Raw genomic sequence first — 14,866 nt, forward strand, 5'->3', positions numbered from 1 at the left:
TGTAAAAATGAGTGATGAGGAGAAGAGTGTGACTTTTTAGTATTGTGTTTTTTAGCGTGTTCTTTAAAAGTTGTAGGTAGATTATGTTCTTTTTTTGATTTTGTGGATTGTTTTTTTTTTTTATTTCAGTATTGATGTCACCGCCTTGACGAATAGAAGAAAAGCCTGTATTTGGGTATGTAGGACTGGTAGTCCAGAGGTAGTGGTGGTGGTTTGGAACCTGGAGAGTGCAGGTTTGATCCCCCACCCTGCTAAAGCTTTTTTTTACATTTGGGCAAAATTTGCCAAAAATCTTCTTGAAGGAAAGGTGCCTTCGTGCCTTCGTGCCTTCGTGCCTTCGTGCCTTCGTGCCTTCGTGCCTTCGTGCCTTCGTGCCTTCGTGCCTTCGTGCCTTCGTGCCTTCGTGCCTTCGTGCCTTCGTGCCTTCGTGCCTTCGTGCCTTCGTGCCTTCGTGCCTTCGTGCCTTCGTGCCTTCGTGCCTTCGTGCCTTCGTGCCTTCGTGCCTTCGTGCCTTCGTGCCTTCGTGCCTTCGTGCCTTCGTGCCTTCGTGCCTTCGTGCCTTCGTGCCTTCGTGCCTTCGTGCCTTCGTGCCTTCGTGCCTTCGTGCCTTCGTGCCTTCGTGCCTTCGTGCCTTCGTGCCTTCGTGCCTTCGTGCCTTCGTGCCTTCGTGCCTTCGTGCCTTCGTGCCTTCGTGCCTTCGTGCCTTCGTGCCTTCGTGCCTTCGTGCCTTCGTGCCTTCGTGCCTTCGTGCCTTCGTGCCTTCGTGCCTTCGTGCCTTCGTGCCTTGCTTATGGGTAAATCTCCTGGTTTTACTTTTTCCCAGGATCCTTGAACTCCAGTCCAGTCCAGTCCACTCCAGTGACACTCCACACCACAGCGGGGATTCGAACCATGACCGTCCACATGACAGACACACACCCTCTGTGTGAGCTATCTGTCACACAAGGTCCCTGGTGGAGTTTGTTGTAATGATGGTTGCAAGAGGTTGTCATGCAGCCAAAGTGTAAAAAGAGCCTTGAGCTGGATTCGAACCAAGGACCTCCTGGATGAGAGGCAGATAACTTACCACTGCACTATCCTTCCTACTGGGTGTAGCTGTTAGTTTTCGTAAATGATGGTACACAAAAGTATTAAGGAAGTGAAGATAATAAAGGTACTAAGGTACCGGGGAGGCAAAAAACTTACCTCTACACCACCTGTCCTACAAGATGTTGCTCTAACTTTGCTTAAATGATGCTATCAATTAGTACTGGCGCAACCAAACGACAAATAAAAGGTGTGAGTGGAGATCTGAATCATGTGAGGTTTGTTTCTGAGACTGAATACACCCAATCTCATCTGATCTGCAAAGCTAAGCAGGGTTGGGCCTGGTTAGTATTTGGATGGGAGACTACCTGGGAATACCAGGTGCTGTAAGCTTTTTACTTCTCCTCACAACCTGAACAACACACTGCTAGTGACGGCTATCAACTAAAACCTCTTGGTTTCTTTATTATACACTCTATGAGGTGGATAAGCTGCAGCTCATGCTGATTTATTGCTGCTTCTGGTTGGAGCCAAAGAACAAAGGCTTCACCTGTTGGAGCAGCTGATGTCCTGCAGCCTCTTCACCACAGAAAGCCTCTGACAGCTTCAATTCTTTACACTCTGACTGCAAGACACCAATCACATAGGAACATTTACATGTATGGAACAAAGAGCTGAGCTGACACTCAACATATGTTTGAGCATTTATTGATAAAGACATTCAAACATGTCTAGAGATAGAACACCAACGCACGGTGTAAGAAAGGTCAGAACAGACTTCACCTGCTCAGGAAACTGAGGTCCTTCGGGGTGCAGGGAGCAATTCTGAGGACCTTTTATGGTTGTGTGGTGGTATCAGCCATCCTGTATGGAGTGGTCTGCTGGAGCAGCAGCATCACGGCTGCAGACAGGAAGAGACTAAAGAAACTGGTTAAGAAAGCAAGCTCTGTCCTGGGCTGGTGGTAGACAGGAGGATGATGACAAAGCTGTTGTCTATCATGGAGGACATCTCCCACCCCCTGCAGGAAACAGGACCATCACCGGCAGCTCCTTCAGGGACAGACTGCTTCACCCACGATGTTTGAAGGAGGTCCTTCCTTCCTGCAGCAGTCAGACTATGTTCAATCAAGCCTGCTCCCAGTAGTTCAGATCACCCATGAAGTAACTGCAATAAAATGTAAATAAGTCAATATGTGCAATTTCACAGGTTTTTTTTTTTTTACAAGCATTTCTATTTCTTCTCTAAGGAGAAAGCATCTATTTATATCTGTGCACTGAGTGCTGCTTTTCTTTTTACTTTTTTTCCTATCTGCTACTGCCACACTGAAAATTTCCCCACTGCAGGATCTACCTATCCATCCATCTATCTATGGTCCATCTACCTCCCTACCTATCTATCCATCCATCCATCCATCCATCCATCCATCCATCCATCCATCTATCCATCCATCCATCCATCCATCCATCCATCTCTCTCACAGGTGTGGGGGTTGATTCACCTGTTCTCAATCACCTTAATCCACGAAGGCCCGGTTCTTCATTCTTCCTCTCTCTGCCAGACCACAGACTTTGAAACCAGAACCTTTCTCCTACAATTATTCTGGTTTCCCCTTTTTGTTTTCACCTTGGTTTAGTTATCCTTTCTGTGTTGGTTTTAGATTCATTCGTTAAATAAACTCCTTGTAATCTTTGACCTGTGTCTGCAGATGTCCTGTGACACCAATGATCCCATCTGATATTTAGCATGTTTTCAATTATTGGTCCCATTTCTTAAAAAAAACAAAACAAAAAAAAAAGCCCCCTGAAATCTGATCAGATAAATGAATGTGAAACTACTTTGGGTCTGCTGCAGCTGCCTCCCTCTGATCTTGTTCCTGCCCACAGCACAATCTGATCAGTGAAACACTGAAGGACAACTTCAGCATGTAAAACATAAATAAGCAAAGGCTGCAACTCGTGATTATTTTAATTTTAACTTAACTTTATGTGCTGTTCAAAAACTTTATTTTTTCTGCAAATGTGTAGTGATTCCAAATCTTTGTTATTGATCTCCTTGATTACAAAAAAAATCTGTATCGACCCGGAAAAAAAACAAACATGTCAGGCACCCTATGATGTTAACTGTTTGCCTGAATGTTTTTGTTTAAAATCCTCAGTAATAACCTTTGACTGGTTGCTCTTAACCCTGTAAAACTCACTGCTGCAAAAATACAACATCAGCTTATTTTTTAATTACTATTTTCTATTATATATATCTGAAATAAACCCTAATCTGTGGGTCTGACAGCAGCGTGAGGTCAAAGAAGCTGCCATCAGCTGCTGCACTTCTGTCCGTCCAGCAGATGGAGCCATGGAGCTGCAGTGAAGTGAAGAGCAGCACAAGGCAACCACCACTTCCATCCACTGACGCATTCAATTTGACTGACGCTAATGTTTTATTGACTTCCAACCACTAAACCAATATGATCACTGATGCACTGAGCTGAAGAAGTAATGTTACATTTCAAACATAACTGGGGAAATAACCGAAACTTCTTCCTTAGGAAAGGAGAAAGTATAAGAGTATAAAGGCAGTGCAAGAATAAATAAGAAAAAAACGGTGCAAAAATTGCCCATAGCATTATATACAGATGATTTTATTCTTAAAAAAAAAAACAACAAACATGTAGAAGACTATATACAGAGGATCAGGTTTCAGGTATAGATAGATCGACAGATGAATCCTTACTGTGAAAATATTTAAAGACACTGAACATTGTGCAATATAAGGTCAGTCAGCAGCCTCAGTTCATGCACCAAGAAAACTTTTATGCATTTTTTAAAAATAAAAAATTACGTTTCTAAATTTTCTCCATTTACAAGGCAGGGAGATAACCGAAACTTCTTCCTTAATAGTTCCTGTTTAGTTTGTATGCTGTGGTGTCAGGATTACTACACGTGGAAATGAATATCAAATTAAAATCATTTCCATATCTTGACAAGTTGTTGCGATCAAAAAGTAAACTAAAGCTGCAAGCAGCGTTGGACGGGTCCTCGCATCCTTGCTGGTCGGCGAATCCAGGCACGTCCACCAGGCGGCGCTGCGACCGAGAGTGCATGTCAGCCTATGGATGCGACGAGGGCTGGACTCTGATCACACGTGTAAAATTTCAGGCAGATTGGAGCATGTTCAGGCTACTTGTAGAGCTTTTCCTGTCCATCCACCAGGTGGCGCTGCGACCGAGAGTTTATATTGGCCTATGGATATGGATATGATCAGGGTCAGACTCTGATCACACATGTAAAATTTCAGGCAGATCGGACCATGTCCAGGCTAGTTATAGAGCATTTCCCTCCATCCACCAGGTGGCGCTGCGACCGAGAGTTTATGTCGGCCTATGGATGTGATCAGGACTGGACTCTGATCACACCTGTAAAGTTTGAGGCAGATTGGAGCATGTTTAGGGCAGTTACACAGCAGTTGATGTTTCATGGCGAAGCATCAAAATTCACGAGGCCGCCATGGCCACGCCCTCAGACTTAAGATGAGCATTTTGATAACTTTTGATCACCCATGCCTGGAGTACATCCTGGCCAAATTTCAGCTCTCTCGGTGTTACCCTGTTTGAGTTTATAGCTTTTGAAAATGTCTAAAAATGACCCAAAATTGTCAATACATATGACATATAATTCAAAATGGCCGACTTCCTGTTGGGTTTTGGCCATGGGTGTCAATTACATTTTTGTGTGTCTTGATGAGTTACATATGCCTACCAAGTTTCATGATTCTAGCTAAAACGTACTGGCCGTAGTAACTGTTTGAAAATTTTCAGGTGGCGCTATGGAGCCATTTTGCCACACACATGTGCAGTTTCCCCAAAATATCAAATGGGTTGCCCGTCCAGATATGTGTGGCAATTTTGGCGAGCATTTGAGCATTTTTAACCTGTCAAAAAGTACTTTGTTTATTACGGCAACGATGCGTTGCCACAGCAACAGTGTTTTATGAATCGTCAAAATCTTCACACTGTGGCATCGTCTAGGCATAACCAGTCAGCTGACCAATTTTCAAGATGATATGACAAAGTTTCTGGCAATGGTAGGTGCAAATGTAATGACAATTACTTCCTGTTGCCAATAGGTGGCGCTATGAGTATTTCTAAATTTATCAGTGTGGATGTGTTCAGACCTGGACTGGTGTCCACCATATCAAGTTTGGTCCAGATTGGACCCTGTCCAGCTGAGATATTAATACTTCAATTTTCATGGCGAGAAATCAAAATTCGCCGCACCGCCACAGACACGCCCCTTGACGACGAGTCACCATTTTCTCTGGGAATCATCATCAATGTGTTCTGGCTTATGTCACCAAATTTGAGGTGAATCTGATCAACATGCTAAGAACTGACATGAATTAAAATACTTTTTGGTCCTGGAAATAACGCTAGGCTACTGCTGTAGGTATATTTGTTAGCTGGACATGCAACATTTACATGATGACAATCAGACAGTTTAATTCATTCCACCTTTGCTCTAAGTTTTTGATTTTATACTCAACAGACCATCCTTTATGTCTTTTGAGGGAAATTTCTGGAGTTATTAATGCAGTAAAACATGTCATAAATCCTAAAAATTAAGATCACCACTCTGAATTACACTACAATTTCTATTTATTTTGGATACCATCCTTCCATAAACCAACAGATGCACAGTGGATTTGTTAAAGCTCCCTTACCGATTGTTTACATCCAGCAAACATGGAGGAACACCGATATTCATTTGTAGTTGTGTTGATGGTTGCCTGGCAACTACAAGTCTGCTGTTCACTGTGGTTTTTTTTTTTTTTGGTTTGCTCTCCATCGACGCTAAAGGGAATTATCCGATTCTGTAGCTGCAATATGGTCCAGTATGTTCACCAGCTGGATCATAACTTCACCAGCTGTTTATTAGTCTGTAGTGTTTACTCAGAGCTTTGTCTGCTGAAAACAACTAGCTTCTATGTCAAATAAATGATGCTGAGGAGTGGTGAAACTGAACTGAAACTGCAAATTTAAGCATCATAAGTGTAACAATTAGTGTAAAGACACTAAAATGCCCATCTGTCACATTACACACACTCATTGTGTACAGGAAAACATTATATAGTGCAGCTTTAACTTCCTAGTAGATTTTTCTAGGTTTAACCTCAAAATGCTTTCCAAGTTTTGCTTGTGTGTGTTTAAGATTTTATTATGTATGCTTTGCTTCAGCGGTGTCAACATGAAAGTGTCAATTCCAGCTTCAGGACCTGCTAGTGTCACTGTGTTGCCAAGACAGAAAGGTAAAGGATCTTCTTATTACTACAACCACCATATCCTAATAATGACAGTAAATGAAAACTAAACATCTGCAAAACATTTGTTCAGGCCAGTTTGAGAAGTGCGGACTGCAGAAAGTATTAATATCATGAACACCGCACATACAAATGTTTGGGAGAAAAAAACTTCAATGTACTGAATATGTATTGAATATGTTGAATATTTTTAAGTGTATATAGATGTATACAACATATTAAAGTTACACTGACATGGAAAATTGAGGGGGCCATTGTTCAGTAACTTTCCAGCAATATATTTTACAAACTATTTAGCAGGAGGATGCCACTTGACTCCAAACACTCAGCTGTGATGCTTACTCTGCTACATGTGCTGCAAAGAATTAAAGAAAGAAACAAGCTGCAATGAAGTTATGCTACTAGCAAGTCTTTTTGTCATAAGCCTCAACTGTTGTTTCGAAACCATTAAACACAACTGTGTCAAGAAAAATAACCATTACAGATAGAGAAAAACAAAATAAAGAAAATAAGGTCATGAATTAACAACTTTAAATATTGAAGTTAAGGCCATACGATGACAATTACAGTGTCAATTTACCTGAGTAATTTTGACATTAAGAATTAAAACTCTACAAAAATTAAATAAAATACACCTTTACTCGACAAAAATAAGCATTAAGGCTCAAACTCTTCGATGTTATTAATTATGGGGATTAACCAGACTAATGTAGAACTAAATTTGACCATGACCATAAAAAATATACATTAAATGTTACATGTATGAATGAGTGACTGTTGTAATGAATGACATGTACTTTTATCACAATGAACATGAATTCCTAACTAGCAGTGTACAAGTTGTGTACTAATCTGTGGCCAAAAGTAGACAAACAAATACAAATTTACTATACACAGCCTCCACAAAACCACAGTTCTTTGAAAAAAAGTTTTAAGACAACATAACTGTGGTGCATTTACGTGTTATTGTCCTAGCAAATATGCTCATTCAAGGACATCCTGGGTAGATGGATGGTTATTGTGAACAGGTGGGGGCAATGAGGGTAGAAAACTGAGTCCACAAAGACCCCAAAGAGAAGTGTTTACGAGGGTCTCCACTGGTAATAAACTGATTTGGAACTTTTCAAGGGATTTATCAACAAAGTTATTCTTATCTTTCCCTCCTCTCAGGTCAAGCAGTGGTGAACAGCAGCAATATGGAGTCTGGACCTTCTGGCTATTACTACAAGGATGAATGGCAAACACTAAGTGGCGCCAAGGTTCAGCAGTTGAACACCCCCTCAGCCATCACTCAGTGTCTGAAAGGCAAAGTGGTGCACCTGTATGGAGACTCCACCATCAGGCAGTGGTTTGAGTACTTCAATGGAGCACTACCAGGTAGTTGCCTCTCAGAGTCTGAATGAAATAGACTCATTTACTTCATACTGAATCTGTTTCCTCTGTAATACTTTTAGATCTCAAGGAGTTTGACCTGCACAGCCATAAACAAAATGGACTTTTCATGGCCATGGACATTCCAAACAACATCCTGATGACGTTTCGCTGCCATGGTCCTCCTTTCCGTTGTCACCCTGTCCCAATCAGTGAGTTGCGTTACATTGCCAATGAACTAGACAATGTAATCGGAGGCACCAACACTGTCGTGATCTTTGGCATCTGGGCGCACTTTGGCAGTTACCCAATGGAGGTCTACATCCGGCGGTTGCAGAGCATCCGCAGGGCGGTGATACGCCTGCTGAACAGATCTCCAGGTACAGTGGTCATCATCCGGACAGCAAACCCCAAAGCTTTGCCATCTAGAGTGAGTCTGGTCAACAGTGACTGGTACTCACTGCAGAATGACAAAGTACTCAGGGCCATATTTAAAGGATTGAATGTTCATCTGGTGGATGCCTGGGAGATGGTCCTGGCCCACCACTTACCTCACAACCTCCACCCACAACCTCCCATTATTAAGAATATGATCAATGTTCTCTTGTCCTACATTTGCCCTATAAAGAGTGGCTAGATGTTGTCTTCAGCAATCCATGCACAGAAAAGACTAACTACAATTAGTTATTTTTAATACACCAGGTTGGATAAAAAAGATAGCGTAACACATACATCCTCATGTTTGGGATTCCTGGAGATGCTGGAACTCTGTAGCAAGTGCAGAGACAGATAATAATGCCATGAAGTTTCATACATGATCCCAGTCTATGAAACAGACTCACAGTCACTCATCTGGGAGCTAACTTCCACCTCTAAGAAACTTGACTGGTCTTGCTTCAAGATGTTGTAGTTTGCCACAGTAATTAATTTTGTGACAATCGGCGTACGTTTGTCTGTGAATCTGTCTGTCTGCGTGCAACATTACTCAAAAACAGACAAACTGATTTGGATGAAATTTTCAGGGAAGGTCAGAAATGATACTAGGACCACCTCATTAGATTTTTGCAGTGATGCAGCTTATAGTCTGGATCCATGGATTTGTTAAGGATTTTCCATTGCGAGATATAGCAGCTGGCACAGCGTCACCGTAACCATGACAACAAGTGAACGCTGTGTCAGTTACCTGCATCAATTCATGCAAATCTGTACATAATGTATGCATGCACAACACATGCCTGTGCTCATGCAAGTTTTTTTTTTTTTTTTTTCAATTTAGTTGGTTAGTTTGTGGATTGATCTATATTAAATGGCTAGATTCTGTATTGCCATAAAATCTGAATCCACAAATTGAGGAATGAACAGTCTTGGTGGAATACTGCGCTTTCTTGAGTGCTTTTCTTGTTTTTTTCAAAGTGCTATTAGTGTTGTGATTTCTGGAGGCATTTTATGGTACAAATATAGTTTTACCTCCAGGGGAGATTCAGTTTCTGGTTTTCATCTTGTCTATTTGGGATTTACTGCTCTAGGCCTTACTCAGACAGCATGTTTGATCATGGTTACATTTTATATTGTGTACTATAGTATAAGTGCATTATTTAAATATAGCAAAAAATAAATGATTGAAAAAGAGTTGGTGAAGAGAGCAAATTAAAAAAATAAAGTAAGACATAGTTGAAATGACTGGGGATATAAATACAACATTAATTTAAAAGAAGCAGTTAGGTGTTGAAAAGCAGGTCGAGTAACTCAGCAGTTTCTCTCACCTCTCCTGAGTTTGACAACATTTTTTAGCTCGATGTTTTTATTTTCTGACCCTGCAACTTTAATGCTATGGTTGATTCTCACAGCTCTCATAGTCTCTCTTTAGGTGTTTTCAGACACATCTATGAAATCACCCCTCTTTACCTCACTGTCTCAATTAAGAAAGTTTAATAAAGCTGTAGAACAATTGAAGGTTAACAAATAATAAAGCTGAGCTATGCATATGTAACCAAGCTGAGCTGCACTTCACCGTAGCTGACTGGTTAAAGCAGCATCTTGATTCTGTCTTGTGTGAAAAGCGAAAGACGGAAGGCTTGTTTATAATTTTACGCTACTATTTATTACTACCTCAACAGTAACAGAATAAATACTGACCAGTCACACAACACATCAACCAGGGCAAGTATTTCATGAACTGGCAGCATTTCAACACTGCCAGCAGCATTTACCTACTATCTAAGAGAGGGCGCCCTTGAGCCAACAAATCTTCACAGATAGATGAACATTAAAAATCATAACAAGAAAAGCACTCAGAGAGCGCAGTACTCTGCCAAGGATGCTAATTCCCCCATATAGCATTGTCAGAAATGCAGCATTTGTTTCTTTGTTATTAATGATCAGAAACCACAGCAACATAGATTGTGGCCATTTAATACAGATGTACCCACAACCAAAATGACCTTGCACTGAGCACAGGTGTGTATTGTGCATGTATACGTTATGTAAAGATACCAAATCGTGACCTCAATATGTAGCGGGTGGCAGGAATTGATGGGACTCAGAAACACTCCCACAGTTTAATCAATTGTTCCTTGGAGTATTTGACTGTTGCATGCACCAAGCTCACTGGGTGGCTGGCTGTATGTGCCCTTTGCTTGACCAAAGACTATGAATAGAAGATGGATGTCACCTCCAGGTCTAAAAAAGTGAAGTTGAGGTGTCTTAAACCTGTATTCTTTCGAATCTCTAGTAGGGGACGACTTTTCTGGTTGCAAAAAGAAGTGCAAGTGTACAGAATTCTACGAGCAACTGACAGTGCTTAAGTTCTCAGTATGGATTTTCCTAATGTGTTTATCATCTAAATCACTCTCGGTTAAAGTCTCCCCCAAAAGAACGTGATGTTCATTTTGTAAATTATGGTCCCATTTAGAGCAAAATATACAGAAAAGCAGAATATATTTCAGCGCGGGGCCACATTGTGATTGATATGTCTCTACCGTATGGGCTTTGGAGTGTCCTCAAGTTTTCAGTCAAATCTGCCCTTCCCTTGTTTTATCTGGCTTCAGAAGATCAAGATGGCGACAGTCAAAGTTCAGACTTTAAAGCAAAAGTTCACAAACCAGTAGGTGACTATGTCCTTCTTCTCGTACTGTCCATGTGCTTGACATAGTGAGTAACTGCGATGGCACAGCACAGGCTGTTAAATTCTGTCTTAATTAACAGCGGTGCAGCTGTTGGTTCTGCCAAAATCACCATGTATTTATGAGATTAAATTTTCCCTGAAATAGGACCACAAAAGTCTGCATCAGTATGCAGGTAATTGATGCAATGCTTGAAGTCAATCATTTGTGTTTATTTGCACCATGTCCTATTATTTACAGGACATTATGGAGGAAAAACAACAGTTACGTTGATATATTTACTGTAATTGTAAATCATGTGTAAAGCATCAAAATTCATACTGTAAATGATGATGAAGAAAATAGCACACCTTTTAGAGATACCTTCTAGTGCCACGTGTCACTCCTTCATTCCATTTCCCACAGTTATTCACAATTCTTTGATATTTTATTATTTGTTACTGTCTTTCAGACCCCCTCTTACCTTTTGTTGTCACACCTTTGCTATTTTTATCTGTCTGCCAGATCTCTTTATTCAATTATCTATTGTACTTCTGTTGTATTACTCTGTCACTGACTAACAACCATACACAAATGAACCACTATCCACCTTTGTCTTACATACGGCCCCCTCCCTATCCTCTGACCCATTCTCTGACCATCCCTATAAAATGTAGACTCTGCAAATGTTCTGGGTCGACTTCACAGACCTTCACAGACTCATGCTCTGTGTTGGTGAACCCTCCGTATGCTGAATACCAATAAACACCCCACAGCAAACTTCGAAGGACTAAGAGGGAAATTTGTTCAACAATGAGCATCGCAATCTACTTTGATATCCTAAACCAAGGCACAGCTGTACAGCTGTCTAGTACATGCAGTAGGTATAATAAAAAGCCTTTCTTTTTGTGTTTTTGGAAGAAAACCTTGTCAAATGTTGTAGATTTACAAGTGCATAAGACATTCTAAAAGGAAAGGCTGACTGGTTGTTTTAAATGACATAATCACAAGAATTTCACTTCAAGTACGCCAGTGGAGGCCTGAACACCGAAAAATGTGTTGACCAGTGGCATGGAAGTCCCTGTTTCAGTTGGCAGAGCCACACTTGCTGTACCACCAACCACCACCACCTTCTGAAGAGGAACAGTCACTTTCTGCAATGTCACCAAAGATGCATGGGGAGCACCCATCGTTGTCACGGTCAGTGGTGCTGAAGCCGTAGCCATTCTTCAATACCTTGATAAACACCACGGATGGCATCACCTTTGGACAGAGGTGGAAACAATTAAAGAAAGTTTTACAATTCAGAGTTTTACTATAAAACCAGAACAGCCATTTACAGCTGCCATGTGAAGCATAAATAAGAAAACTATCAGTATCTTCCTGCTCTACACTTGAGGTTGGATTTCAAGCTGCTGGATTGCTTTGCAGTGCATAAAAGGAAGAGGGCGCTATTGTTCTTGAGAAAAACACAGATACATCCAAGTCTGCACTGACCAACGTTGGTGGTTCTAACATTACTGACAGAACAAAGATCTTCCAGGAAAATCAACATTATTACTGCGTTCTGATAAAAGCAGCTAGACCTTTTTAAAAAAAATATGTTTCAAAAAATAACAGCAAATCTCCATCATATCAAGACTTTAAGGTTGATTTGATAATGATATTGTGATGTTTCAAATTTCTGCACTGAGCAGCTTTAATTTACATTTGTGGAAACAATAATAAGTATTTATTTTTTTATTTTTTATTTATTTACTTCGAACATGTAATTTAAAAACATTCAACGAATGATTCACAAAAGCAACTAAAGTAATACATCATGCTTCCCATATAAGGAGAATGAGAGGTAAACAAAACTTCAACATGTTCGAAAGGGAGTGGGAAGAAGTTAAAACTTATTTAATCCCACCCCAAAATTCATTCACTTATTCCAATCAGTTCCATGAAAAATATTCAATGAAAAACAAATTCACCACCAATAATTTCAATTAGGCAAAAAGACAATTAACTTCAACACTCTAAATCAATGAATCACTTGCAAATCTGGACTACGGTGCCCCCTAGTGGTCATTATGTTCATCTTCACTATACCTTCCAAAATTTTTTTGTTTGTATTTATATTTAAATTGGTTGATGTTTGAACGTTGTTTCAGTTCCATCTCAAGTTTATTCCACTGCCGTACCCCATTTATTATAGGACTAAAACTTTTCATTGTTATTCTGTTTTGATACCCTAAAATTTAATTCTTCTCGTAATTTATAACCACCAGCATGTTCTTGAAATTTACTCAATTGGCATGGTAACAATTTTTTCCTTGCTCTGAATAAAAATTGTGCAGTTTGAAATTCCACAATGTCATAAAATTTCATAACTTTGACTTTAAAAATAATAATAAATTTGTGTGTTCAAGAAAATTAACCTTATGTATGACAGCTGTTTTTGGAATATGAATATTGGTTTTAATGTGCACATTAAAACCAATATTCATACTCCAAAAACAGCTGTCTGATTAATACGAGGTTAATTGTACTGCCCCATACCATAGTGTATGCATTTCATATGAGGTTTCCAAGTAATTCTATCATCAATAATGACTCCAAGGAATTTAATTTCATGAAAGCTCTCTATATCTACACCCACTATCTGGACAGCTTCTTGAACATTAGATTTACCATTACCAAATATTATAATTTTGCTTTTATTTAGCCTTAATGATAGCTTATTTTACTGGAACTACTTGTTGATATTTATTAATTCTGAAGTGACAGATTGTAACAAATGCTCTAAATTGTCCCCTGATGCAAATATATTTGTATCATCTGCAAATAAGATAAATCTGACTATTTGAGAAGTTTCAAAAATGTCATTAATATAGATATTGAACAATTTTGGGCCCAGCACAGAACCTTGAGGAAGACCACACACAATGTCCAAACATCTCAACTGATAACTGCATTCCATATTCACACACTGTTTCCTGTTTTTTAGATAACTGTTCACCCACTGTAATGCTACAACTCTAATCCCCTGCCGTTCTATTTAATTAATTAGTATGTCATGATTTACAGTGTTGAATGCTTCACTCAGGACAATAAATAATCCTATTGCATGTTTCTTGTAATCTATTGCGTTAGTTATTGTTATGGTCTCTGCTCCAGCCCCTGTTCCTCTCCTTCATTCTCCCCCCTGGTCTCTCCTTCTTCCTCCTGTTTACTCTGCATCTGTCTGTGTTGACCTGTCTGTCCCTTTGGCTCCCTCTGTCTGTCTTCTCTCTCCCTCCTGTCTCTCTCGTCCCTGTCTCTGTCTCTCCCTGCTTCACCTGTCTACACTCAGCTGATTACTGCAGGTGACTCTCATTGCAGTAATCAGCTCACCTGCCCACAACATCACCTGTTCACTATTTAAACTCTGCTCATTCACTCGTTCCCTGTCGGACCATAGATTCTGTTGCCCTCCTGGATTCTGTTTCTCCCCACCAAGCCTGCCACCTCCTGACTTTATCAGCCCTATGGACTCTGTAGTTCCCCCCCTGGATTTCGCCCAGTTCTTGTTTTTGCTTCCTTTCAGCTTCAGTCATATTTGGACTCTGTTTTTCCTCAAGCCTGCCTCCCCAATCTTGTGAGCACCCCTTCTGTTTAGTTTAGTTGGTTCTGTGTCAGTTTTGTAGGTTCCCCCTCCTTTGGTTTATTGTGAATTTTGTTGATTTTTTTTTTTTTAATTATTTATACCATTATAACTTTGTCATGGCATCAAAAGATTTTATTTTTTTGGCTTCTCTCTGCGTCTAGCCATGGCTGTGCTGTTTCCACAGAGGTGTGGGACTTTATACTACAGTGAACAATGAGCAAGTCAGTAAAAATGTGTCAAGAGGCCAGAAGCTCCTTGGAATTCAGAAGGTTGAAGACAAAAGGTCTAATAATTATCATGTAACGTGTATTTCATGTAAATAAAACACATTGAATTAACATGAAAATTATGCATATAATAATTATGCTGCATTTATAATTCAAGTTATTTAATTCTGAACTTTGTTTGAATTTTGGTGCTTAAGGC

At 40.1% G+C, this 14,866-nt stretch overlaps 1 protein-coding gene across 1 annotated transcript; it reads left to right on the forward strand.

Annotated features, from left to right (window-relative positions):
- Positions 1 to 745: 745 nt before the first annotated feature.
- On the forward strand, positions 746 to 14,774 carry LOC118471494 (NXPE family member 3-like). The gene is made up of 3 exons (XM_035956427.2): positions 746 to 6,325; positions 7,508 to 7,714; positions 7,792 to 14,774. Exons 1-3 carry the CDS (start codon positions 6,196 to 6,198, stop codon positions 8,343 to 8,345), a joined length of 891 nt encoding a protein of 296 aa, XP_035812320.2. The 5' UTR covers positions 746 to 6,195; the 3' UTR covers positions 8,346 to 14,774.
- Positions 14,775 to 14,866: the final 92 nt, after the last annotated feature.

Source organism: Amphiprion ocellaris, chromosome 21, assembly GCF_022539595.1.
Source record: "Amphiprion ocellaris isolate individual 3 ecotype Okinawa chromosome 21, ASM2253959v1, whole genome shotgun sequence".
Lineage (NCBI taxonomy): Eukaryota > Metazoa > Chordata > Actinopteri > Pomacentridae > Amphiprion > Amphiprion ocellaris.

What these genes read in the sequence shown, in the direction of transcription:
- LOC118471494 (XM_035956427.2), top strand. Translation starts at nt 6,196, where the DNA reads ATGCTTTCCAAGTTTTGCTTGTGTGTGTTTAAGATTTTATTATGTATG. An exon ending in TGTGTTGCCAAGACAGAAAG is followed by an intron (nt 6,326 to 7,507) that starts GTAAAGGATCTT and finishes CCCTCCTCTCAG; the next exon opens with GTCAAGCAGTGGTGAACAGC. An exon ending in CTTCAATGGAGCACTACCAG is followed by an intron (nt 7,715 to 7,791) that starts GTAGTTGCCTCT and finishes TAATACTTTTAG; the next exon opens with ATCTCAAGGAGTTTGACCTG.